General features: G+C 31.0%; 1 protein-coding gene across 2 annotated transcripts in view; it reads left to right on the forward strand.

Moving 5' to 3' along the window:
• The first annotated feature begins 7,420 nt into the window (after positions 1–7,420).
• Positions 7,421–27,811, forward strand: part of LOC134718853 (galanin receptor type 2-like) — a 33,053-nt gene continuing 12,662 nt past the window's right edge. Inside the window, exons 1-2 of one of the 2 annotated variants that reach the window (XM_063581666.1) lie at positions 7,421–7,527; positions 24,305–24,650. In XM_063581666.1, the coding sequence (XP_063437736.1) occupies positions 24,324–24,650 (327 nt within the window). In that variant the 5' untranslated portion in view covers positions 7,421–7,527; positions 24,305–24,323. Of the gene's footprint in view, positions 7,528–18,369; positions 18,464–24,304; positions 24,651–27,811 lie in introns of those variants that run through there. The other variant, XM_063581665.1, reaches the window with a different exon arrangement.

Genomic DNA, 27,811 nt, shown 5'->3' on the forward strand with positions numbered 1-27,811 from the left:
TTTTTCCATTGAATTGTTGCATATTAACGTTATTTTCGAGTTATATACTCATGTAGTAATATTAAGTCAACTGGACAATTATAAACCGTCCTAACATATTGTAGCAAACATTTACAAACATCTTCTCGTTTGACATATAAATATAAAAGAAGAAGATGTGGTATGATGGCCAATGAGACGACGCTCAACAAGAGACCAAAATGACACAGACATTAACAACTACATGTGCATAGGTCACCAAAACGGCCTTCAACAATGAGCAAAGCCCATACCGTATAGGCAGCTATATTTACTATAAAAATATCTTTCATTCATACCCTCATTATTATTAAACCTCAACGGAATTGCATTAAGTACAAGTCATGTAGCTGCACAATATTATTACAGGTTTAGCGGTGTTGGAATCAATAGACCACTTTCGAGTTCATCCGTCACCGGAAAAAACTCGTCAATTATACGCGCCTTTATCACCGTCAATTGTGCGTTTAGGGGCGTCGTCACTTCCTTCCAATGTTGAGCGAGTGGTTGGAAAACTATAGTTCTATATTGTACGAATTATTCGGCAAATTGAATTCTCAAAATTGACAATCAACACTGCTGTCATTAGGGAATTGTCAGTAAGTACCTACAGAGCAACCATTATTTCTAGTTTATCCTGCACAAAGACGATCACTAAGACGCTTGATTAACGTAATTAGTGCAGGGATACAGGCGAGCCCCTCTATCTGGTAAATGACGTCATAAAGGCGTGCATAATTGACGAGTTTTTGCCGGTGACGGATGAACTCGAAAGTGGTCTATTTCTACAACTCTCTGGACATCTATGTACATTCATTATATCTTTTTTTTTTATTATTTGAACCGTGCAGTATAGAAATACCACTCATACAAACCCTCCCTATAATTGAGTGCTAGTCTACCTACATGAACATGTAAGAATCAGGCAGTGGTGAAAACATGACAAACAAAAACCCACTCAGGTTGACATTAATTTATGTTCAAAATGTATAATGATGCAAAAATATACCATTCGTTTCATTGTTCTGTTCTGGTAATTGGAGATAAAATTTAGTAACAATGCACTAGAAATTAACAATTAAGGGGAGATAGCTCTGTAATTTTCTATCATTCTATCCAAAGTTTGTCTAAAGATTTCTCAAGTTACCAGACACGCAGACACTAAAGACCTACCATTTCAAACTCAGGATTAGTGTTACTTCAAAATAGGATGGCTCGGTACATGTAGATGGGTTTTTTACAGCGAGCCATGTTTTGATTTTTTTCAAAATTGCCTAATCATGTCTTACAAAGACTGACACTCAAATTTTAACCTTAAGTTATCAGAAATGGAATTGTCGGAAGTAGCTGCATAATATTTTAACAGGTATAGCGGCATAGTTGCCAATTTCCATTACTACTAGAACACACCCGTGATATCGCGGGTCCGTGACTAAATTAAAGTATATAACTATGCGCAAGACTTATTTTTGTATTAGTATTGTCATCTGATAAAGTCATGCCGATTATAAGATAGTTATCACAGTTTTCTCTGCTTTCAAATCTTTCTATTTGAACCCGTCTAACTGGAACTGATCAATTATTGGTGATATTAATTATTTGGAAAACAAAAGGTCCTGGGATGGAGTATTTTTTTAATCAACAGCATTGTCCTATATTAGTTATAAATAAAGTTGAATTCTTTGATTCGCTGTTTTACGTCATACCCGCTAACAAATTGAAAACTGTACCTATACGCCTTATTTTTAATATTCGTATTGTTATCTTATAAAGTCTTACTGATTAAAATACTACAATAGGTAACAATTTGAAAATTGAGTAGTGTCAACCCTGTGATTTTGACCCGTGTATATAGCATATCCTGAATACGCCGTTTGGTGGTGCGCCTGTCAAATGCGGAACGTACAGATAAGATAATAGGTAACAGATGAATATACTATTGGTGTCGGTATCGGACTCGACCCGGAACTTCTTAATTATTGGCAATATTAATTACGTGGAAAACAAAAGGGCCTGGAGTGGTGTAATTTTTAATCTACACCTTTGTTCTATATTAGTTATATATAAAGTTGAATTCTTTGATTCGTCGTTTTTATGTGATGACGGCTGACAAATTGGACCTCGTAATTTTAGTATTATAGATGATGTGTTTATATATATATTTCTGTAAATCGGCCGCTATAACAATTATGTCCCATCCAAACCCTCCCTATAATTAAACCTTAAGTTATCAGATATGAATTGCTTCAAGTAGCTGCACAATAGTACACATGTATAGCGGCATAGTTGCCAATGTCCACTACTCTGTGGGCACGAAATGATATGTGTTTATATATATATTTCTGTAAACCGGCCGCTATAACAATTATGTCCCATCCAAACCCTCCCTATAATTAAACCTTAAGTTATCAGATATGAATTGCTTTAAGTAGCTGCACAATATAACACATGTATAGCGGCATAGTTGCCAATGTCCACTACTCTGTGTGCACGAAATGATATGTGTTTATATATATATTTCTGTAAACCGGCCGCTATAACAATTATGTCCCATCCAAACCCTCCCTATAATTAAACCTTAAGTTATCAGATATGAATTGCTTTAAGTAGCTGCACAATATTACACATGTATAGCGGCATAGTTGCCAATATCCACTACTCTGTGTGCACGAAATGATATGTATATATTATATATTTTTCTTTAAAACCGGCCTCTATAAAAATATGTCCCATCCAAACCCTCGCTATAATTAAACTTTAACCTTATCAGATATGAATTGCTTTAAGTAGCTGCACAATATAATAACAGGTTTAGCGGTATTGTTATTAATCATTACACCAGATGCATAAATTAATAAAAAAATCTTTAACCCGTCAAATCGATCGAAAACTTCTTCCGTATTATACAATTACAGTATAGTGACGTTTGACTTCTCGCGGTATTTTATTTGTCGCTGATTTCGTCGTAATAGTTAAATGGTTTGTCTTTGAGGATAAAAATGGTTTGTTCAATAAAACTCTGATCTAAAGACATTGGGAAAGTTTTATTTTTGTATTTAAATTGGATATTTTACAAACATTTCTAAAAGGTAAGTGTACATATTTTTTTATTGATGATACAATTTTTTTATCTAATGTATCAAAGAGAATATATTATTAAGATTATTCGCAACAAATAGTTTACATCAATTTGTTTATACACAATTAGCATATCAGTTAGTACTTCTGTACTGGCATAATTTTTGCTAACAATATTGGGTCATATAAATCTTCCACTCTTCGGTTTCAAATATTCGGCTTTGACCATTCTCAATGAAGATAAATCTACCATTTCTAATTATTTGCAAAGAATGTTTTTTACTTGCAAAACCAGAAAAAAATATACATAAAGTCAACATATGGAACGAAAAACTGAATCGAAAAGCAACGAGGCATGTGCACGGTTGAAATGGAAACTAAAAACATAGAAAAACTAATAGTTTTAGGATTTTACAAGTTTGAGTCATTCAATCTGCTTCGTACAAATACGCAGAACTACACATGCAACACCAGTTTTAAAATTCCAAATTCGTAAAATATACGTACATTTGTGGAGTTCTTTAAATTAGTTTTCCCACAGTACATCATTTCAAAATCGTATCTAAAACTTTCAAAAACATATGATTTTCTGTTTTAAAATACTATTATCGTTCCTTAATTAAAGTTTTAATACATCTGAAACGTCAAATGATCACGTGTGTATTAGATAAAATTTACCAAAAAATATTATATCATATATAGTATATTACTGTTTAGTATAACAAAAGGTTCATTGTATATTTTACAGCGACCATTCACCTTTTTTTTAAACTTTTTTTTTTTTTTCAAAAGAAGCATTGTGGTCTTGCGACAAGATAATGGTCTTATTTATTGATCAATTTGAAAGTAAAATTTCAATAACATACTTCAATTTCATTAAAAGTCCCGGTACGACAAACTGGACATTTTTTCCAAAAATATTTTTTTTTACAACAGTTAATTTTTTACAACTGTTTGGATTAGGATATTTAATCGTTTGACATATGTTACACGTGTGTATATCGCGACAATGATTGTACTTATCATGTTAACAAGGTTCATAATATCATATAACCTCTCAACAGTTCAGAAAACAAGCTGTTCCAAGGATCGTATTGTTTTCCATATAAAAATTCTGGGTCACAAAGTCGTTCATAAAATACAATGGCGGGTACATAAAAGAGAACATTCACATCCCTCTTAGTGACAAACATAGAATATAACTATACACATGTATCGATGAACATGCATTTATCCGGAAATTGACCTTTCTGTTATACAAATAAGATTTGGCAGACAACATGAACAGTTAAACGTATAGTATTATATAAATAACACATAGCTGACAGGATGACAGAGCAGATTGTTACCCGGAGAAAACATTGTTAACCGAGGCGAAGCCAAGATTTGCAATTATTTTTTCGAGGGGTATCAATCTGCTTTATAAAACTATCAGCTATGTGTTAGAACATTTATTATACTGAATGTTCTATCATCTTTAATATCTTTTCACCATGACGTCACGTTACAGATATTAGAAGAATTCACATATTTTATTATGACTGTGTATTGGCATTGTATGAAAAATGTCTAAGCCAAAACGTAGATCTTGAGCATTACAATTTTATTATTATTTGATGTTTATTCAAATTACTGCCCGTTTAATTCCCGACTTTTGCTTGGTCTGCACAAGAGGGTGGCATTCAAAAATTAGGTAGTGTAATTGTAATTGTCTCCCTCGTATTAGTCAATCAAAACCTGGCATTTTAACTTGAAGGAAGATAAACACTCATAGTCTTCTTGTATCCCGGCTTTTGTTATGAGCAATCCGTTATATTCAAATTACAAAGTCGCAGTTCAAACTGTAGTCCTTATTTCAGTTAACGTCTGAGTGAGGTTGGTTTCATTAAAACAGAAACTATGCGTTAAAGTGTAAATGTTAAATTTCAAGGCAAAACAACATTTGTACATTATAGGAAGATATAAAGTCAATGTGTACTCGCTACAAAAAAGCCATGCGGGCATATTTTTTTCTCTTTTGCGTTAGCTCAAAAAATATCTTTTATGCATACTTAATCGACCTAGTACTGTTAGGCTATTGGTCCCTTTGTCTGCCTGATAGTTATGCGCATGCCTACAAATGTTTCCTTAGTTTCTTTGTTTGCGTTTTTGTTTGTTTGGTTTTTTAATTGTCATTATAAATATCTTTTGGATTGTGTGAATGGACAATTACAGAAATAAACATGTCGACGGATGTCATACATTTGTAACGCAAATAATATCAATTGTTATATACCGCAAAAGGGTGCAGAGTTTGGGCACAATTATTCGAGTGACGCTGCTGTTGTGATTGTAATTATTAAGCAGGGTAAATCTTTAAATCTGTATTTCTATAGAAATGTTAAACAACTAGGTATTACTAATTAAAAGAGAATATAATGCACTTTCGAAACAATGCGGAATATACAAGATATATGCATGTATACCCCAAACCTATCTTTAATACTAAAATAACGAGTTCCAATTTGTCAGCCGTCATGGGGTAAAAACGACAAATCAGAGAATTCAACTTTATATATAGCAAATATAGGACAATGGTGTTAACTGAAAATTACACCTCTACAGTCCGTTTTGTTTTCCACATAATTAATATTGACAATAATTAACAAGTTCCGGGTCGAATCCGATACCGATACCAATAGTATATTCACCTGTTACCTATTACCTTATCTGTACGTTCCGCAACGGAAAGGCGCACCACAAACAGTGTTTTTAGAATTTTACTGTATAGTCTGGTAATCACAAGGTTGACACTACTTAATTCAATCATTGTCACATTGTTCCTTGTTGTGATATTTTAATCAGTACGACTTTTTAAGATGACAATACGAGTAATAAAAATCTGGACATAATATAAGGCGTAAAAGTACAGTTTTCAATTTGTTAGCCGTCATGATGTAAAACAGCGAATCAAAGAATTCAACTTTATTTATAACTTATATAGAACAATGCTGTTGATTAAAAAATACTCCATTCCAGGTCCTTTTGATTTTCCAAATAATAATATTACCAATTATTGATAGGTTCCAGGTTCAAACAAAGATTTTGAAAGCAGAGAAAACTGTGCATCTTATAATCGGCATGACTTTATACATAATTTTCAATGACAATACCAATACTAAAATAAGGCATAGCTATGTATTTTAATTCAGTCACGGGTGTGTTCTAGTAATATATAAATATATGTATGGAGAAAAAACTACCAAAAAATATTCGGCCTGCAAGCAACTAAGAAATCAAATCTACTTCTAGCTTTCCATATTGTATAAACTCCTATCAGTTGGTATAACTGACATCTTGATGTTTTTATTATCATTGGTGTTGTTTGGTACTGTGTTATTGACGTAAATCATTCACATCTGTATCTACTGTAATTGAATTTTCAACAAAATTTACCAAATTTAGGTTTCTGTGTGGGTTTCTATACCAACCAAAATAGCACAACAAAGTAATTTCGCTACTAAAATAGATTAAAAAAAGAAATATTTCTTTTTATTAATTGCAAATTTACTATACAGTGACTTACACCCTTCTGTGTATATGAGTTATTATAAATATAGATATAGGAAGATGTGGTGTGAGTGCCAATGAGACAACTCTCCATCCAAATAACAATTTAAAAAGTAAACCATTTTAGGTTAAAGTACGGCCTTCAACATGGAGCCTTGGCTCACACCGAAAAACAAGCTATAAAGGGCCCCAAAATTACTAGTGTAAAACCATTCAAACGGGAAAACCAACGGTCTAATGTATTCATACGCCCTAGAGTGTAAAATATTGAGTTTAGCCTGCAGTAATTCATTCAAAATCTTGACTGTAATATTTGATATGTATGTTCTCAACGTTAAATGACAATACTTTCCATCTAAATACAATGTATTCAAGATTGATTGAATGGTTGTTGGTGTTTTATGACACGTTATTTTTTGGAGTTTATGCCACGTCAAGCACTTGTGGCTATATCAGTTATAATTGATGTAGAAAACCACTGATCTTTAGAATGAAAACTATCAGAAGACCGTAGTCGAACACACCTGACTTATGCGGGGTTCGAACTCTCAAACTGCGTGATTATAGGCGAGTGAGTACGGTACTTGCATATGATATAATCATCCAATCTGCAACCGATGACTCTTCATATTGAGAAAGCTGATGCTAGGAATAATGTCATGACATTTTAAATACACTCGAAACGGCAAATAATAGCAAAAATGTTGTTTTGTATCAGGCTTAATATTGAAACTGTATAAAAGTGTTGTTTTGATTCTATACTTACAGAAAGCGTTTCACTCTCTTGGCATTGATCGAGTATCGAATATCACGTCTCAGTTCTTATTGGAGGGGGCTGCGTATTTATATATCCTGGTAAACTTAAGGATTGCCCTGTAAAAGGTAAATATAATGAGACAATATGTGGGTGTTGAAGTCATTTCTTAAATTTTGAACAATTTTTATATTCTTTATATTTTCGCATATACTTTATAGTTTAGTTTTTTTTCTCCATTTTCCTCTTTTCTTTATTTTGTTGTCCTTTACTCTGGTATTTCCCCCATTATTCTCTATTTGAAAAACCTATCTAGACCCTGATAACAACATAACATAAAAGACACACTTAAAAATCTTACACTTTTTTTTTATAAAAGCAAAGCCTTTAGGTGATCTTTAAACATTAATCATTAAAGAATTGTTAATGTTAAGAACGCTTTAGTTAAAAGTAGATATTAAGTATATTTTTTGATTACAAAGTATGCATCGATGTTAAACAGAACACGTCTATAGAAGTCGATACCAAACTTCAATAAAAAGCTATAATCATTGCTTACTTTACAACGCCTCTTTGTTTACACATTACCTTTTATCCCGTACATAATGTAACAACTTTGATCAATGTCAATTAAAATATACCTTCAGGATATATCTTTTAGTCCAAAGAATTATATAAAAAAAACATCAATTGCAATCTTTAATTAATGTTATTTGTATCCCTTTTTATGTGTTTACAATTAAAGCTTGAAATTACATGTACGTGTAAATAGCAGTGTTTATTTAAATGGAACAACACAATTGAATATTTTCTGCTGATAAATATGATACTTTTTTCTGTTTTGTTCAAACGTTCTTGAACACTTGTCATTGAATTCCTATCACACCCTGCACCCCTTTCTAACAAACCAATCTGATAACAAAATGCAGAAATAAAAATTAGTGTTAGACTAAGTTCAAATCACGTTAAACACGATAATTTTAAATATTTGGTTATATTGATTGACTGACTGTTGTTGACTCAATGTCGAGTTCAATATTAGAATTAGAATTTCCAACGGTTCGATAGTATAGTGGGAAATTATTGTAATAACGGTACAAGTGAATATTATTGATACGGGTACTTCTTATGTACACGTATATACATAAATGTATCACGTGATACTGATATTTAGCGGGAATATTTTCCCCTGTTGGTTACTTCTAGCCAAGCATCAGACTGTACAACAGTGAAATAAATTTTGTGTTTGGACACAGGTTTCCAAAATTTTCACTTTATTTAAAATGTAGTCTTTTGACTGCAGTTTAAATGAAGTTTGAACCGAGGTAACTCGTTTTTGTTGGTTTTTCCTGGCCGGCGGGATCGTTGATGAACACAATTTACTCGTTTTTCTAAAGAATTCTTTATGAAAGTTTTTTTTTATAGTGCATTGCTACTGATGCTTCATGTATATTGTGTATATATATATTATATTAATATTAATTAAATATGGGGTCCACCAGTATTGCTGGGCTATCGGCTATATATAGTATTTTAGTATTTATTGATATGCCTAGAAATAGTATTTAGTAAAGTTGATACTACGTGAATTCATAATCTGATTTCGAAAAGATAAACCGTACACATACCGTTTGGTCGATTTTTTCGATTTTTGGAACATTGAGTGATTGAATAGAGGAAACTCTTCTGTCAAGCTTATTTTGTTTAATTTTTAAACATACATGTATATCAGAAACTTTTATACTTTATTGTTCATATAAATGTCAAACGGGTTATTATCATTGTCTGGATGACCGCTTAAGGTATCAACAGAAAAGGTTTTTTTTATATTGTTTGTGTAAAGACGAATGTAGGCGGGCCACCCGCATCTCCCCTAAAACAATTGATATTTGTTTTGGCTAAAAACGCGTCAATTAATTGTTATAAGGGTTTCGAACAACACTCGTATCACATCCTGGATTCGAGTCTGATCGAATAAAATGGCAATTATATTTAGAATTAACTGTCAAACTTTATCAATTAAAATATAACTTTACACTAAATGCACAAATTATTAATCATACATTTGTCAAATGCGGATTATAATTATAACAATCGTTATTCTTTAATACAACAATGATGACAAAATAGTGGAATTATAACGCTGTTCTTTACATAACTACATGCATTCGAGTTCATCGATTTAACCTTATAACGTACCACAGATCGTATTGCCATTTACACTTAATCAAATAATAAGGATATTATTTTTAGCACTCATATTGGTTTTAGTACAGATTAAAGTGACAAAAGTCTTTGAAATTTTAAATCTGAATATCTATAATTTGACAAACGTTTTCCATGAACGTTTAGATAAGACTTAGTCTAAATGAATTGCTTTTATCACGTTAAATTAGATTAGTTTGACATATTCTATGCACAAACGTTGGTGTTAATTATTTGATAAACATTTTAACATTGAGACTAATCGGGGTTTTTGTCACACTAGATACAATTTAAAATAAATGGGAATGTGTCAAAGAGACAACAACCCGACCAAAGTTCAGAAAACAGTACAAGGCAAATAATTGGTCTTTAACATAGCGAAAAAATCCCGAACCCGGATGCGGGCTTCAACTGTCTCCATAACACAATGTGAACTAGTATAGTAACAATGGACTTCACACAAAACACCAAAAAAAAGTAAATAGTATCCATACATGAATAAAGGTGGTACCAAATGCTTTCACTAATATTAATTTGGCTCTTTTAATTTTCATAAAACTTTGTCAAAGTATTTCTTTAGTATTTACTTTTATCCTTTAACAAAAATATAAAAAAAATGAAAGTTTTGAACCAACCGTTTTGTCAGTAAAATTACACTGGTTATATAGCAGTTTGACAAACACCAAATTTGATCCTAGAGAAGCTTATTATTCCTTATACAACACAACGTAATTAAAACGTTTAGTTGACTTTACAGAGTCATCTCCCTGTAGTGTTAGGAACCACCTTAACATCTGTTATCATACTCAGACATTCGATCCATAAGAGAGAAGAGCACTTCATTTTATAATTCCTGTAAAGAAATTTAATAATAAACAATACCGTATCAATAAATGTTAGCTGTAACCGAGAGAGCATTCAAAGTACTTAATAAAATTAAAAGTACCATTTTCTTGCACCAGATGCGCATTTCGACAATCAATGTCTCTTCAGTGATGCTCGTGGCCAAAATATTTGAAATCCAAATCGTATTTAAAAGATTCAGAGCTATAATCTAAAAGGTCCAAAAAGTATAAACGCTTTACGCAATTATGTCTTATTATACTCCTGGTTGTTCTATTCAAAAGTTCTTCCTATGCAGGATGTCATGTATCAAAGACTGTCTACCCTAAAGACAAACTATTATTTTAATTTTGATAAGAAATATGAATGACCTCACAAAAGCTCCTCGAAATGTGTATGACATTTGCTATAAGAGTTCTTAGAAGGGACCCGTTCCAACACGTTGTATATGATTTATATTGTTTTGTGGTTTAAAACCACTAATTCATGTCCTCATTGATTCTATAATGGCAAAATTTATAGTAATTGAATTTCGTCTTCAGTTAAAGGATAATGCCATTTCATATTAAAATAATACATCATCCTGACTTTAGCTGAATCAAGTAATTGCAGAAAAAGCTAACTTGTTTCTTGAAGTGCAACATAGATAACTCTGATCTGAGATACAAGCAACACATGCTTTTATAAGGTTTTTTAAAATCATTAATCAGTGAAGATTCAACTGGTATATCAGGTTCTTAACTTTCATTTTTATATAAATGAATTGTACATTTGGCCATAAAAACCAGAAGAATATCTACAAATAGGTCAAAATGTCTGAAATTATATGTTTAGGAGTTATTGCCCTTGAATAACAATGACCCATTTAGGCTCATTGAATCCTGTATTTTTCCGAATCAACAAAACTATGTACTCAGGAAAGTAAATGACATTTTATTTTATTGTTTGTTTGCATTTTCTGTCTCATTAACGTTTTTGTTCACCAAATAATGTTCATACACCTTCATAATGGGAAAAAAAACCTCAAGATTTCTTTCGACTTGACAGAGCAATCCCATGTAGCTTTTTAAAGGCTAATTTACTCCTAATTCCATCATCATTCACCTATGCACAGGTTTATCACATTAAGTGGCAATGTTAAATATCATGCAGACTGTAATCACAAAATGGATTTCTACTGCACTTTTATAGAGATATCATTCAATATTATAAACGATAAAAACCATTTATTGAAATGGAGATTAAGAAATACCATACTTGGCTGAAAGACCGACTAAAGTGTCAAAATGAAACAGTTTGTTTGATATTTACTTTGCAAGGACCGGTATAGGCGGAAAACAGCCAACACCTGCAACTGCACCTCCCCTAAACAACTGATATTTGTTTTTGATAAAATCACGTCATCTTATTCTTACATCCTGGATCCGACCCTGAATTGGAAAAGATGGCAATTAAGTTTTGAGTTAGTTGTAAAAGTTAATCAATTACAATGCTGTTCTTCATATTACTATATTAGTCCTGTTAGTTGTTAGAAATCTACGAACCTACAATTCATAACGTACAACAGATCTCCTATCCGTTTATGAACTTTGGTCCTCAATGCTCTTCAACTTCGTATTTTATTTGGCTTTTTTAATATTTTTGGATTCGAGCGTCACTGATGAGTCTTTTGTAGACGAAACGCGCGTCTGGCGTATATACAAAATTTAGTTCTGGTATCTATGATGAGTTTATTTATCCTTATCAAATAATTAGTAAATTATTTTTAGCATTTACATTTCTATTAGCACAAATTAAAATGAGAAAAGTCTTTGCATTTTTAAATCTAAATATCTATGATCTATGTGTTTTCAACGAACGTTTATATAAGATCTAGTCTACATTAATTGGATACTATCACGTTAAATTTTATTAGCTTGACACATTCTATTTACAAACGTGTTGGTGTTAATTATTTGACAAACATTGACTTTAAAAGTTTTTTTTAAATAAGAATTGAAATGGAGAATGTGTCAAAGAGAAAACAACCAAACCAAACAACAGAAAACAAACAAAATGTGTTCTTATTCAGTCAAAATTGACGTGACACTAATTTTCAAAACAGGAAAAAGTATCCTGTCATGACATTGAAAGGAGTGACTAAATTTACCCCAAAATGTCATCTGTCATTATACTCATAAGACAAACGCATTATTTGAATTTTTATAAGAAAAATGAACGAACTCACAAAAGCACCCCAAATATTATAAAAGTTCTTTTGTAAGCAAATCAATTTTAACACGCCGGACAGCATGTGTATTACTTTGTAGTATAACACCACTAATGCATGTCCCCATTGCTTTCTAGAATTCTGCAATATCAACATTTACAGTAATTGAATTTCTTCTTCAGTTAAAGGTAAATGCCATTTCATATAAACACAATATATCATCCTGGCTATGGATGAAACAATTATTTCCACAAAAAGCCCACTTATTTTTTAAAGTGCGAAAACAGGTACTCCTGAACTTATTGACAAGAAAAACATGTTTTTAGAGTTTTTTTTCTTCATTTTTTCTCTATCAATTATCATTTAAAAACAAACCTTCCGCAAGGGTTCAACATGGATCTCAAGTCCGTTACTCTCATTTCAAACCAAAATTAGTCATATAATTAAAACACTTAAAATATTTTGAAAGTTAAAGCTAAATGTATGTGTAGGAACTATTTTGTCAAAAATATGTACTTTTTTTCTTGATCTATATATCAATAAGGGCTATGCAGTAAACGTTCATAAGTATATGCTTTTGTCAGAACTAACGAATCAATCAGTTGTTCATTGAAATGCAATGTTTAGCACAATTGTATGAACGAAAAAACCATGATAACCACCGAAATATATTTTGACAAATAGGTCAACATAGCAGTATTGATCCATGGGAAATATTGCCCCTGAATGACAATGAGTTTTTCATGGTCATTGGAGCATGTAGATTAAAAAAATAGATCTTGATCCCATTTTACCAATAATGTGTATTTGCCCTTACAAGGAAAAAAATATCAAATTGTCTACAAACTTGAAAGAGCAAATTCGTAAAGCTTTTAAAAGGCTAATTAACTCTCAATTCAATCATCATTCACCTATGAACAGGTTTATCACGTAAAGTGGCGATGTTAAAAGTCCTGCAGACAGTTATCAGAAAATTGATTTTCGAAGTACTTTCATAGAGACATCATACAATAATGTACACGACAAAAAAACGTTTATTGAAATGAAGATTGAGGAAATACCATACTTGCTGGGTAGCATAACTTCCTGTTAAAATAGAGCAGCTGTTGAAAGGCTGCCGCAGAAAATATCCAATATGGCGGACCGAATTTATATGACTGACTTACTTTCTTCCATACAATAGTCAATGCTGAAAGGGCAGGGTGTCATATGGTGTATATACTAAACGACCATATATACCATCTAGATTACAGTTTTAAAATGTAAAGGATTGTTAAGACTGAACTAGCTCTTTTGCACTAAACTCTACCACTGTTTATCTACAACAACCGAAATAAAATTTACTTCTGAGAGCACTTCACTATATAATTATAGTAAAGCAGTTAAATGCTGATGCCATGCTAGAACAAATGATGTCCCATTAAATATTTTTTGCAGTTACCCAGGGAACACTCAAAGTTCTTAATCCTTCTTAGGCAATGATGCATTATGTATCTACGACTTCTTTTCTTTAAAGTACATAAAATATAGATTTTTCGTACAGTAATGTCATAAACAATGTATAAATGTATAAAAAAACGACCCCATTTAACATCCAACTTACTCGATTAAATTTCTGTGCAAGGTAAATTGTAAAGAATCATTGTAAATTCATTGGAGAAGAAAGGGGTGAAAGCGTTAACCGTAACATTATGTATGAAGCGCTTAAGTGCTCAAAAGCGCTTCGTTCTAAAAATATGCACACGATCAACGCTTTTACAACCTTATGTAATTACTAAAAGAAGAATTCAATACTGATGATTTTTTGCTATGATCATGAAAACACGATTACTATCAAGTTTTTTTCTTTTATTTACTTGTGCAAGCAGAATGTCATGTTAACATGAATGTTACAATTTTATTTATTTTGAAATGAAGGTTGGTTTCAGAAGAATGGAAAATATCTATTAGCCAATCATAATACTGTTTTATTATGAAACATACAAATAGTGTCATTATCATCAAATACAATTCATTTATAAATATGATAACGGTGTGAAACAATGTTTCAAAGGTATAACTCAACACGTTAGATATAGACATCACTTAAGCGACAAAAATGGAAATTTTAAACACTAGAAGCGATTATTAATTAGTATACAAATTTCTTCAATAAAAAAGGAACATGACATCATTATATATGCAGTATGAACAAGTGACAAATTGTGATGCAAATGTTGATAAAAAGAGATATATGTATGTAAATGTACGTACACGAGAAAACCTTCATCTTGATATTAACCATTTCATTTGTTACTCAGAAAGATGGTTAAATGGCGTTTTGTCATTTTCAAAGAGAATAATTGTTACCTTAAAAGAGGGGCGTAAGATACCAGAGGGACATTCAAATTCGTAGATCGAAATTACGTTGACAATGTCTTGGCTAAAAAGAGAAAGACAAAAAGACAAATAATAATACACGAGGACACAACATAGCATACTAAAGATTAATTAACACGAACTCAACCAAAATGGGAGTTGATCTGGACGGTTTACAAATCTTGTTCCACACTAAACCCGCGGTGTTGAACGACATAACGCACATACCAGAGATCATTTGTGAAACATTATTATAATAGCAGATTTTGATATGAAGTATTTCATATAGTTCAATATAAAACAAAACAAAAATTATCCGAAATTATCCATCAGAGATAAAAAAAAAAATGAAAAAAAAAATGTACTTAGTACGTTGTAGAAATAATTTTACTACTGCATACTGAATATACCAAACTGTACTTGCTCCGAGTAAAGCAATTGTATAGATATATTTTACAGAAGTGTATCGAAGAGCAATTATCGAAATTCCAAAAAGCATAAATTTCAAATGAGATAATGACTAAGATAGTTTTTCGCACTCAACATTCTTCCTATTTATTGCTAACAGAGGAATACAAAAGTGTTACGATCACTTCAATTTATAATTTCTGTAAAGTAGACAACGCTGGATCAATTCAATAATAAATTATACCTTATAAAAAATGTTAGCAGTAACCAAAAGAGCACTCAAAGTACTTAACTTCCTTTATAAAATTATGTTGTATTAAATTTACGACTGCTGCACTTTGAAGTACATAGAATATGGATTGCAATACAACAATCTCATACATATTGTAGAAAGAAACGGCTATGTTATATCATTAAATTTTATAGCACATATTAAACATTAGGTAATGACTAAGATAGTTCTTCAAAACTCGACCATCTATCTATTAATCTCCACCAGAGGAATAAAAAAAGTGTTACTAAGGAGAACACTTCCATTTATAATTCCTGTAAAGTAGACAACGCTAGAGCAATTTAATAATAAATAATACTATATCAATAAATGTTAGCTGTAACCGAGAGAGCACTCAAAATACTTAACTTGCTTTAAGAAATTAAGTCGAATTATACTCCCGGTTGTTCTACTTTAAAGTACACTAAATGTAGGTTTTCATATATTAACAACAAAAAATGTAAAGAGAAACGACACGATTTAAAGGAATTTTAATGCCGGATAAATAGTATCAACCATTTATGTTTATTTTCAATAATGCCTATAATGCAATAAACAATATGTGTAAACATATATAACTTATAATATACATCTGGGTTACATCACCACAAACATAAGTTTTAAGACGAAATAATAACCACTTTAAATTAATTTAAGATATTAAGATATCAAATAAAACGACAAGAGCAATGGATAATTTTAAAAATGTATATGCGCTTAGAAATTATTGAGATTTATAGACACGAAGAAGTTTAACATACACGAGGGAAATTAATTTCATAAACCGTTACTCTTTTTACACAGGTTTTAAATAAACTCTCCCTGTGAACCACGAATTGTATAAACCTAGGCATGACGATAAATACATGTCATATAGATAAAAATAGAATTCATTATTTTATAATGATATTTTTATAATGATATAAAATTGCAAGTTTCCGATGGAATTGCCTTTAGGTGTTGTTTTTAAAGACATTTTAAATTCTAAATTTTACTTTGATAATATATTAGATTGGACAAAAACAGTATTTTAAGGCATTCATTTTGATATTTTAATGAAAAAGCAATCACAAGTCTATTGCCAAAGGGAATTGAAAAGCCGTACGTGTAAACCGTGTAAACCTTTATTGCATTGTCGGCTAAATGGCTCCTCAATAACTAATGTCAAACAATCTAAAGGAAAAAATTAACGGTCAAATTAATGTACAAACAATGAACGAAATACATATATGTAACACAACAACAAACGACAGCTTCTGAATTACTGTCTCCTGACTTGTCGTGACGATACTTTAGCTCAAAAGACATGCAAACTTAAATTACAAATCATTGAAACCATAAAGCAATACCATACCTATTCAGTTACTGTAACATACATTAATGAATTTCCCGTTTTTTCTTAGGCGTTCGGAAGGAACGATAGTTCACAAATGCACATCTCAATAATATTGTAACCACAGGAGAAAAAAAAAGGATTTAAATATATCTTATGTAAACCAATCAGTCATTATGACTGAAAATGAGACAAAGAAGTACACATATATATTTCGGCATGTACATATACCTGCTTTTCATTTTGCTCATTTACAATCAATCTTTTCTTTTGTATATTTAAGCAGCCAACATGGGACTTTCTGTAATGATTTTTCGATTGGGTGTTCGGAATATTTGTTGTTATACTCTTAAAGTTATTATCTATATACATAAATTGGTCATACATGTATCAGAAGCTTTACTGTTACTTTTTTTTTTATATCTTTACTACTAGCAATTAAATAAAAAACCTGTAATTTCTGTTATTTTCTTACATTCTAACTTACAACGTAACTAGGTAAGTATCTTAATTAGTTGTAACTAACATAGTTTGTCGTACAAGTGATAAGTTTAGCTAGATATGAATTCCGGTTCCATTCACCATTTTCTAACGCATGAACTCAATCATGTTATTCGTTTGACATGTTTGATGTCTTTCTGCTTTTTGTTTCGACATTTCATCAGTTACTTACCGTTTTGTGTTTTTTCTCAGAGGTTGGTACTGTTTTTTACTTTACTTTTTAAAGATGTATAAAAAGTGACAGTCTCGACTAAAATATTCATATATATTTTGGAAGAAGTGTTAAAAGTGATATCGCCTAAGCAAATGGCATATTCAAAGCTTACAAACATGAAACGAATGTTTAAGAATTGTCATATTTAAAATTTTGTAAAGTTTTTTTTCTTATCTAGAAGAAAGGATATAACTAAAAAGAGATAAATAGGTAAGTTTTAAATACTTACAAAATTTTTGCAATCTAAAAATTTATTATAAACAATTTATTGAGATGAGTTGATATGTTGTGTCACTGAGTTGCTATCTAATAGACGTAAACATAACACGCTAACAGTAACGAGCCGGAAAAAAGATTTTAATTTCTCACAAAGTCATAAATAATATATAAGCAATTGATGAAATTACATATTCCTAAATGAGTAAAATGAACTGATATGAGTAGAATATGATAAACTTCGTGTCAATGACATTCAAAAATCCAATAACGTAATAGTAAAAACAAAAACAGGATTGATGAATATTTGCATAATTACAATATGTATTTAGAACTCTGTATAAAAATCTGTCAGGCATCACAATGTTTTATGATTTGTCAGTGAAATCCGATAGATATATTCATAGTGCGATGAAATATTGAGCGTTCAGTATTAAAGAGAATTATGTGAAGTCGTTTATTAAATCAAAAAGTGATATTTAAGAGGATCTTTGCTTATTAGAATTGTAAGTATATACTTTAAAGCATGTTGTATTTTATTTTAATTGTACTAAATTTGATGTTAATAGTCTAGAGTTTAATTTGATAATGTTTCACCGACATGATGTAGGGTATTACTTAAAAATGTGAATACTCTCCTTTTTTTTTTTGGGGGGGGGGGGGGGACAGATTAAGGATGCTATCTTGTAAAACATATGCCAAGCAAGTCCTTTAATTTCTTTTGACTTCTATTTTATTTCCCTCTGCGATATCAATATTCGATTCTTTTTTTTTTTTATATATATTGGCAAATTCATTTCTGTAAGTCTCGATTGCAAATTGGTTACCACAAATGAGACTGAGAATGTTTGTAATTATCCTAAAATACCAAAAGATATGTAGGTCAAGTATGTGTTAGGGGAACATGTTGGTACATTGAAAGTAAATTAAATAACAAATTCGTGTTTTTTTTTAGAGCCGCACTTATTGAAAAGAAAAATAAAAATAAGTGGAAAGATTTGTTCTATATATTGAAACGAATAAAAATACTGATGTTTAAGTTTCGGAGTTCTTTTGCAAGTGCATCTGAAAAATTGGTACAAAAAATACTTTGCATAATCAAACTGATCATATTGTAATTTTGTCAGCATTCTTTACTCTTTAAAATGTCAGTTAAGCCATTTTTCTTATGTTTCTTCAACATTGTTCAAATTAGTGCTTTTACTATTGAACATATCCGTTTCATATTTCTTTTTGGTGTGTGGTACTTTCATTACATACAGTGTAGATACAAATGAAGCTCTGTAAAAAACCATTTCATAGAGTCCCTTATAAAAGCATTGACTAGTAAGCCTTCCTGATTGATTAGAAATATTGACTGCTTTGTATCATTATATTTATCATTGTATTTCTACAAAAATGATGTGAGCATCACATTAATCCTGAGAAAACCCCAAATGTGTCGGGGAGAATAAATTTAATTTCCTCAATATATTTATTTTCTTTAATTAGTACCATACAATTAATAAACAAATAAAAATCGACTGCGGATAGATATAATATTTGCATAGATGCATTTGTTAATCAACAGAAACTTTAATAAAATGCTATGTTTTAAAATCTTAATGTTGGTGTATAAATATCATAAATCACTATTATTTTTTAGAAACAATTACTTAGTATTTTACATTATGGCATTTTGTTTACTCAACAACGTGGTTTTTACATTATTTTGTCTTGTTTTATGAGTACCATACAATTAATAATCAAATTGAAATCGACTGCGGAAAGAAAAAGGCAATAAAATGTTTGAATTGATGCATTTGTAAATATACCTAAAAGCAAATTCGTAGTTTGAAATTTTAATTACATGTTATGTGCTAAAATTTTACTGTTGGTTGTTATGTACCAATGATTATCAAACATGGTGTGAGACAATTACTTATAATTTTACATTCTTGTATTTTGTTTACTCAACCAAATAGTTCATATATGTTTTTGTTTTGTTTCATGAGGACCATACAATTAATAATCAAATTAAAATCAAATGTGGGTAGAAAATGTCAATAAAATATTTGAATAGATGCATTTGTAAATATACTTAAAAACAAATTTGTAATTTGAAAAAAAAAATGTGAGTTGATTCGTGAATCTTTCTGTGTTTTATCAGATTTATTTGAAGTTTGGTTAGTCCATAAGGGTAACAATCATATTTATGATTATCTGTCAATTACTGTCTGTCTTAGAAATATCACCAAGCCGAGAAATATTACCAGGCTCTTGTGATTACCACTAGGGTATTTGGTTATCACCATGCCCTTATGATAATGTATACCAGTCCTTATGATTATTGCATATCCCTTTTTATTATCATGTCTGTACTGATTACGAAATTAGTATGCGACATATTTGTTATCAACCATCCAGGATTTTGAAAGCTTAACGTTCTTAATTTTGTTTTGTCAGTGTTAACATGTTTATAATTATGTTCATTTTGACATACGAATCAGCAAAGGGGAAAGCTAATTGAAGTACGAAATTGAAATACATTTTTGACAACGTGTCGAAATTGATAAAACAAAAAAGAAACAAAAATATAGAAAAACGTAAAACTCAGCAAACTAATAGTCGGCTATAACGGTCTGGATGCGTACAAAAAGATTACTCAAATATATGTTAGAACACAGTATCTTGACTAAAATGTCAGTATCATTGATCAAATATACAATATATCAGCTAATAATATATTCATAGCACGTGACGGTAAATCTTGATTCTATGATATATTTGATACGAAACAACAAAATATTTCGATTGTATAATATACAAAAGAACATTAGGAAATAGTAATATTAATGAATAAATAAATTGTCGTATTATTCAACATAACAAGGGACATCGTGACTCCAATTTCAGTTTTCATATTAAATAAGCAGAGATTTGTATTAAATTAGGGAATTCAATTAGTTTCTCTCTTTATTGGTACGTGATCTTCAATGACGTTACAATTTTACATTCAAAAGCATTTTATTAGATAGATATAAGCGCAGTTTTTGACAAAATTCCATTATAAGATTTTTACAAAGTGACAACTGTCTGATAACCTGCCTGGGTTCGTTTGATATGCAATGCATTACGTATTCAAGTTGATACATATTTTGCGATGTGACCTTTCCTATTGATGATAAATCCAGGAAAGCTTCTTAGATGCACATATTTTACAGTGATATCTTCAGGTTTAAACGATAAGTCAATACTACGGGTTTGGCCTGTAAGTCCCAAATGTTTCATCAGATCAGTAATCAGTGCTTCTAGCTATCAAACAAGATTTAACCTAACATTTCATCTGTCAATGTATGTACCAAAACTGGAATATAGATGTTGTTTTTGATTTGTTCCGTTGATTGAAAGCGTTTTTGAGGGTTTTGATGAACTTCCTTTTTAAAAATTGCCTATAAGTTCTATGGGTTTTTTTCAAAATGTTTCCGCTTCCAACATGGTAACTTCCTTTTTTTGTAAATTTGCCGTATATACATTTTATGATCCTTAAGTAATTACGGTTAAATTCCTAATAAAGGTCGATCTTAAATCAATTTAGCTATTGTTTTAGGTCCATGTTAGGCACTCTTCTCGTGGTTCCATATAATTTTTCATCCTCTGCTTGAAAGATTTTGGATAAGTGTGAGTTCGTGAAATAAAGGTAAATCCAGTACAACCCTTCAGTCACACCACTCAGTGTTATTTTAATTTTGTATTTTGTCTTCAAGATTCCAAAAATTAACTCTTTCTACGAATTTAACAGGTGATTTCTACTATGTTCTTTTATTAATTTAACGACAAATGGAGTATCACAATTGCATTAATTCTTCAGATGTCACCTGAAAGGGTCTGGAAGGAAGTCTAATTTTTTTTGGAATCATTTGTCTCTATTCGTACAATTTTTTTTCCAGTCATTTTATAGTCTCTATATTGACTGTCTCTCCTGTATCATTCGTCCCTCTTTTAAAGCACATAAACATTTATTATGCTTTATTTTTTTATCAATTTTCTTCTTTATTCTTTGTGTTCTTGCCTATTATTATCTATTCTGTAAATGTTCACCAACATTCTTATCTTAGATGACTATTGATATTTTCTTCGTTTGTTATTAGTATGATTTATCATTTTACGTGGAAGTTATTGAATATTAGTCAAGTGTATTTAACTTTCCAATAGTTTTCTAATATTTGACTAATGCCTTTCTTCATTCTTAAATAATACAGTGTTCTTGCAAGAAGCTATTTTGTAGCAATGTATAATAAACAGTGAAAAACACGTCTTTTGTATTACAAAAGATTGATTTATGAATTGATTTGGAAATGCATATTCATTAAGTCAAATAAATCATAGAAAAAATACAAGCTGCTATTATCATGATTATTAAAGAGAGACGACAGATATCAAAGCAACATTCAAAAATAGAAAAGAAAATGACACCGCAATGGTTTAAAAAGAGAAAAGTCAAACAGCAGTACACACAACATAACATCGATATCTACAGAATGAGCAACACGAACCCCATCAAATGATTGGGCTGGTCACACTTGCACTGTAAGGATGGGAAGATCCTGCCCTTCATTTTGGCATCCGTCGTGGTGCCCAATTACAATTACGGGTGCCACATGTGGAGCAGGATTTGCTTACTCTTCCGGTCCACCTGAGATCCCCCCCTAGTTTTTGGTGGGGCTCGTTTTGTTTATTCTTTAGTGTTATATGTTGTGTCATGTGTATTATTGTTTGTCTGTTTGTCTTTTTCATTTTAAGCCGTCGCGTTGTCGTTTGTTTAAGATTTATGAGTTTGACTGTCCCTTTGGTATTTTTCGTCCCTCTTTTACACCTATAAATATTATACAAATCAAAAAAAGCTTCGATAAATGCATAACTTATTTGTTCTGGTGTAAACAGGTCTGTTATAATTGTAATATATTTTATTCATTCCGCATATGACATGTACATGTATGAAATTTTCTGTTATACAATCGAAATAATTTTATTGGAATTTGGATTTACTTCATTTCACACAATAAACAAGGACCATTTCAGCACTGGCAGCAGAATGCTATATACAATGCTGTAAGTCATGTAAAATATGTGATAAATTTAATCATATCGGAATGTAATATTATTCATTGATTCTCCGGCTACTAGCAATATATTGAGAAGGTGATGGATAGATCATATGTATATATGTCACTCATCATAGAAGACTAGTATGAATTAAATAATTATATAAACATCGTATAAACCCTGCTTTCCAGAAGAAATCGGAGAGAATCGACATAAGAAACACAATCAGCCGCGAAAGATTGACAAAAGAAAACTTTCACACGTCTGATGTTCGTGTTTGCCACACATTTCCGTCATGTTGATAGCTACACGTGTTTTAAACACGCATACTTTTTCTTTCATTACCTTAGCATTTAATGTCTAAAATGTCAAACAATCTTATATATAAATAAAGTGTTCTGAACCTTTAATATAAATATTTACGGTATATATAAAAACTGATTCCAAAATTATTTTCTGATTTATATGACACACAACACGTGTTGACCTTACATCAAGAATGCTCTGCTCTTGCAAATAATCATTGAAATCGTCCATCAAAGTAAAATGAAATGTAACTCAACTATCTTTTTGTATAATTTTTAAAGCTGCAATCGGTTTGGGTTTTAAAATAAGGACATGAATTAAAAACAATATTCATAAGCTAAAATGTTTAGACATTGTATATGATACCATTATCCTGGAAAATTCAAATGAAGTTGATGAAAGATTTATAAGCACGGCAGTCAACCGTGAGAGAAATCATATACTGTATTTTCAGCTTGCCATTGGTTGTAACAGATTATATGTATATGCCAGATAACAAGACTTTGCTCGTTAAATAACTAAAATTAAATATATACCTTTAACCATAACAAATGAATCCTATCATGCAAGCAAATGTCAATAATTTATAAAATTAAGTGGTAAGACTTTCGGATAATTGTTACATAAAATAGATGCTTTTGTAAAAATACTTAAAATCAATATGAGAAAAATCTAGGAATTTGTAGCTGGGACTATTATACTAGTTAGTAAAATAGTCCAAGGTATTACACCGTGAAATAAAATCCAATTGCGCAACTCTTCAACAGAGACCAATTGACATCGAAGTAAAAAACTTAAGTCACAATACGGTCTCCATCCATATGCAAAATATATACTGTATTTTAAGCTATTACAGGATACAAAATGTAGTTTGTTTCTTTTTTTCGAACCGGTTATTGAATCGAATAAAACAATAACATAAAACTATATTTTACTCTATCTTTTGTTTTTTTCAGATATCTTCGGATCTGCAGTATGACAACAGTGTCTTCAAACTTAACGTTCACAACACCTGTATTTAACGAGACTTTACGAGAACAACCATTGCCAACTGAAGTTGTCGTATTATTGAGTTTCGTATGGAGTCTTATTATAGTGATAGGAGCCATAGGGAATGGCCTTGTAATTTATATAATGTTACGTTATGGCGAACGTTCTGTGACAAATGTTTACATAGTTAATCTGGCATTCGCTGATTTAATGTTTATTTTATTTGTTGTGCCAGCAACTTTGATACATATAGTGATTCCAACTTGGATTTTGGGAAATATCATCTGCAAGTTTTCTAACTATATGATATATGTAAGTATTTTTATGAAAACTTTATTTATTGTTCTTGCTACATTGTGATTCTTACCTCGTTATTTGGAAATATCATCTGCAATGTCCTTACCTTTAAGATATGTAAAACTATTACTATGTTTAATTCATCCATGCAAGCCCTATTCAACTGCCTTTACATGGGCGTCTTATGTTGTGCTGATAGAGCGCTATATCGGATTGGTAGATAGGTTGAATCCTCATGTTCTTTTTAAGCCATTCACAATTTTTAACGTCTCTATATAAGATTTTGGGATTGAGTGGTTTTTGGATAATCATTGATATGGTTAAATTTATAAATTAACTGTTTACAATATTTTGCATTTTTGAAATACTAAGGCTTTTTTACCTCAGGCATAGATTAACTTAGCTGGATTTGGCAAAACTTTTAGGAATTTTGTCCTCAATGCTCTTCAACTTAGTACTTTACTTGTCCTTTTTAACTTTTTTGGATTCGAGCGTCACTGATGAGTCTTTTGTAAACGAAACGCGCGTCTGGCGAATATACAAAATTTAGTCCTGGTATCCATAATGAGTTTATTTATATCTTCATACTTAAGTGTTTGAGGGTAGATGTATCATTGGCAATTTTATATCATCTCGTTGTTATAGCAGATTATCAATACCAATCTTTCCAAAGTGACAATTATATTTTTTATAAAAATAGAACGTATTGTCACTGACAGATCAAACCATCTGTAAATGTTTGTGTAACACTTTCTGATTTGTTTAACTGATAAAGGAAACGTGTTTCTTGATTCATATTTCAAGGAAATATAACATCTGCATTACATATTTTCTTTACAATTCATAACTCAATGTATATACACAAAACGTGATTGACGCCATCAGATTTGTACAATCTTTCACTTTTTTCTTTAAATTATCTATATTTCTCGCCAACTGTTATTATTAATATAGTAATCACCTCTATCAATATGAAACCTAGAATATCTAAATAAATGAACGAATAAATAAATGTGAAATTTGATTATTAACATATAGATACAAATCTCAATAGCAATATCAAATCAACAAAACCCTGCTGTCGCCATATTATATTGTTAGATTTTGTTGTTAGGATTTAGACCGAAATATCAAATATATCCAATTGCTGATAATAAGGTCAATTGGTTTGACACTTTATAGTAAGTTTAAATTACTCTATCCAAACAGTGCAATCCTCTATTATCATGATAATTCATAGATAAAGAATATTGATAAACTCATCATAAATAACAAGATTAACATTTTATATTTACCCCAAACGCACGTTTCGTCTACAAAAGACTCAAAATAAAAGTATGTTTAAAAGGCCAAATACAGAACGAAGTTGAACAGCATTGAGGACAAAAAATTACTAAAAGCTTTGCCAAATACAACTTATGTGACATATTTCTGAGGTAGAAAAGACTAAGTATTTAAAAAAAAAGTTTCTTTAACAGTTTATTTATAATTAAACATGTTTGAACATATCAATGTTAACTCAAGTCATCACAAAAGTGCTGACTACTGGGATGGTGATACCTTGGGGAAATAAATCTCCACCAGCAGTGGCATCAACCCAGTGGTTGTAAATTAACTCATCATAGATACCAGGTTTAACATTTTATTTTTACGCCAGACGCGCGTTTCATCTGCAAAAGACTCATCAGTGACGCTTGATTCAAACAATGTTCACAAGGTCAAATAAAGTACAAAGTTGAAGAGCTTTCAGGACCAAAAATTCCTTAATTTTTGCCAAATACAGGTAAGGTAATCTATTCTTGCGGAAGAAAAGCCTTTTAGTAATTCAAAAATTTCAAGTTTTGTTAAAGGTTAACTTATTATTATGAATATATCAATAATAACTCAAGTTGACACAAAGGTGCTGACTACTGGAATGGTGATACCATCGGGGAAATAAATCATTACCGAAAGTGGCATCGACCTAGTGGTTGTAAATTGACTCATCATAGATACCAGGATTAACGTTTTAAATTAACGTCAGACGCGTGTTTTGTTTACAAAAGACTCATCAGTGACATTCGAATCAAAAAATGTTTAAAAGGCCAAATGAAGTCAGAAGTTGAAGAGCATTTAGGACCAAAATTTACTAAACGTTTTTGCCAAATACAGCCTAGGGTCATCTGGTCCTGAGGTAGAAAATCCTTAGTACTTCAAAAACTTAAAGTTTTGTCAACGATTAATTTATAATTCTGAACAAATCAATGATAACCCAGGTCAACACAAACGTGCTGACTATTGGAAGGTGATACCTTCTGGGAAATAAGTCTCCACTAGCAGTGGCATCGATACATTGCATGGTTGTAAATAAATTCATCCTAGAAACCAGGATTAACATTTAATATTTACGTAAGACGCGCGTGTCGTCTACAAAAGACTCACCAGTGACGCTCGACTGACAGTTAAAGTAAAAGGTCAAAGTTATAGAAATAAATCCGTTTTACAATTTAGTTGTAGCGTTCGTCTTCCTTGTGTATAGCCTAATAGTTGAAGTTGTTGTAATTTGTATCTCAACTATAACTGAAAAAAAACCTTTGTAAATGCTTTTCTACATTGTTCCACTTTCTAATTTATTTTACCTTTTTTGGATCGAGCGTTTTTAATATGTAAAATGTAACTGTCTCCAAACTCGAAATACCTTATTAAACGAGATTTGGTGGTGGACTCTAATGATTTTTAAATAATATGCAGGCAAACTTATTCCTTCTTTTCAAATGAGCTGCAAAAAATATGTGTTCTATCTATGTGACTTTGTAAGATTTTAGAGGAGATGCGGCTCTATGAAATTAGTTCTTCTTTAGTAGCATAAATACAAGTAACACGATTCATCTTGTTATTAGCTTTCTATTGCACAAGTAACAGGTACACACATAAATATGTGCTTAATTCGCTACGAAAAAGGAGAAACGCTTTATATTTTCCGATTATGTACCTATATTGTTTATATATTGTTTATATAAACAACTCGTCTAAACATCAACCCAACAATGTTAGATCTGTAAATTTGCTTTCGCAAATTTTTTTGGTTCTTCCCTCGCCGGGATTCGAACCCATGCTACTGTAATATCGTGACACCAAATCGCCTGCATTGCAGCCGTCCCGCTAGACCACACGACCACCTGGGCTCTCAAAAAAAG

This window comes from Mytilus trossulus, chromosome 5 (assembly GCF_036588685.1).
Source record: "Mytilus trossulus isolate FHL-02 chromosome 5, PNRI_Mtr1.1.1.hap1, whole genome shotgun sequence".
Classification (NCBI taxonomy): domain Eukaryota; kingdom Metazoa; phylum Mollusca; class Bivalvia; order Mytilida; family Mytilidae; genus Mytilus; species Mytilus trossulus.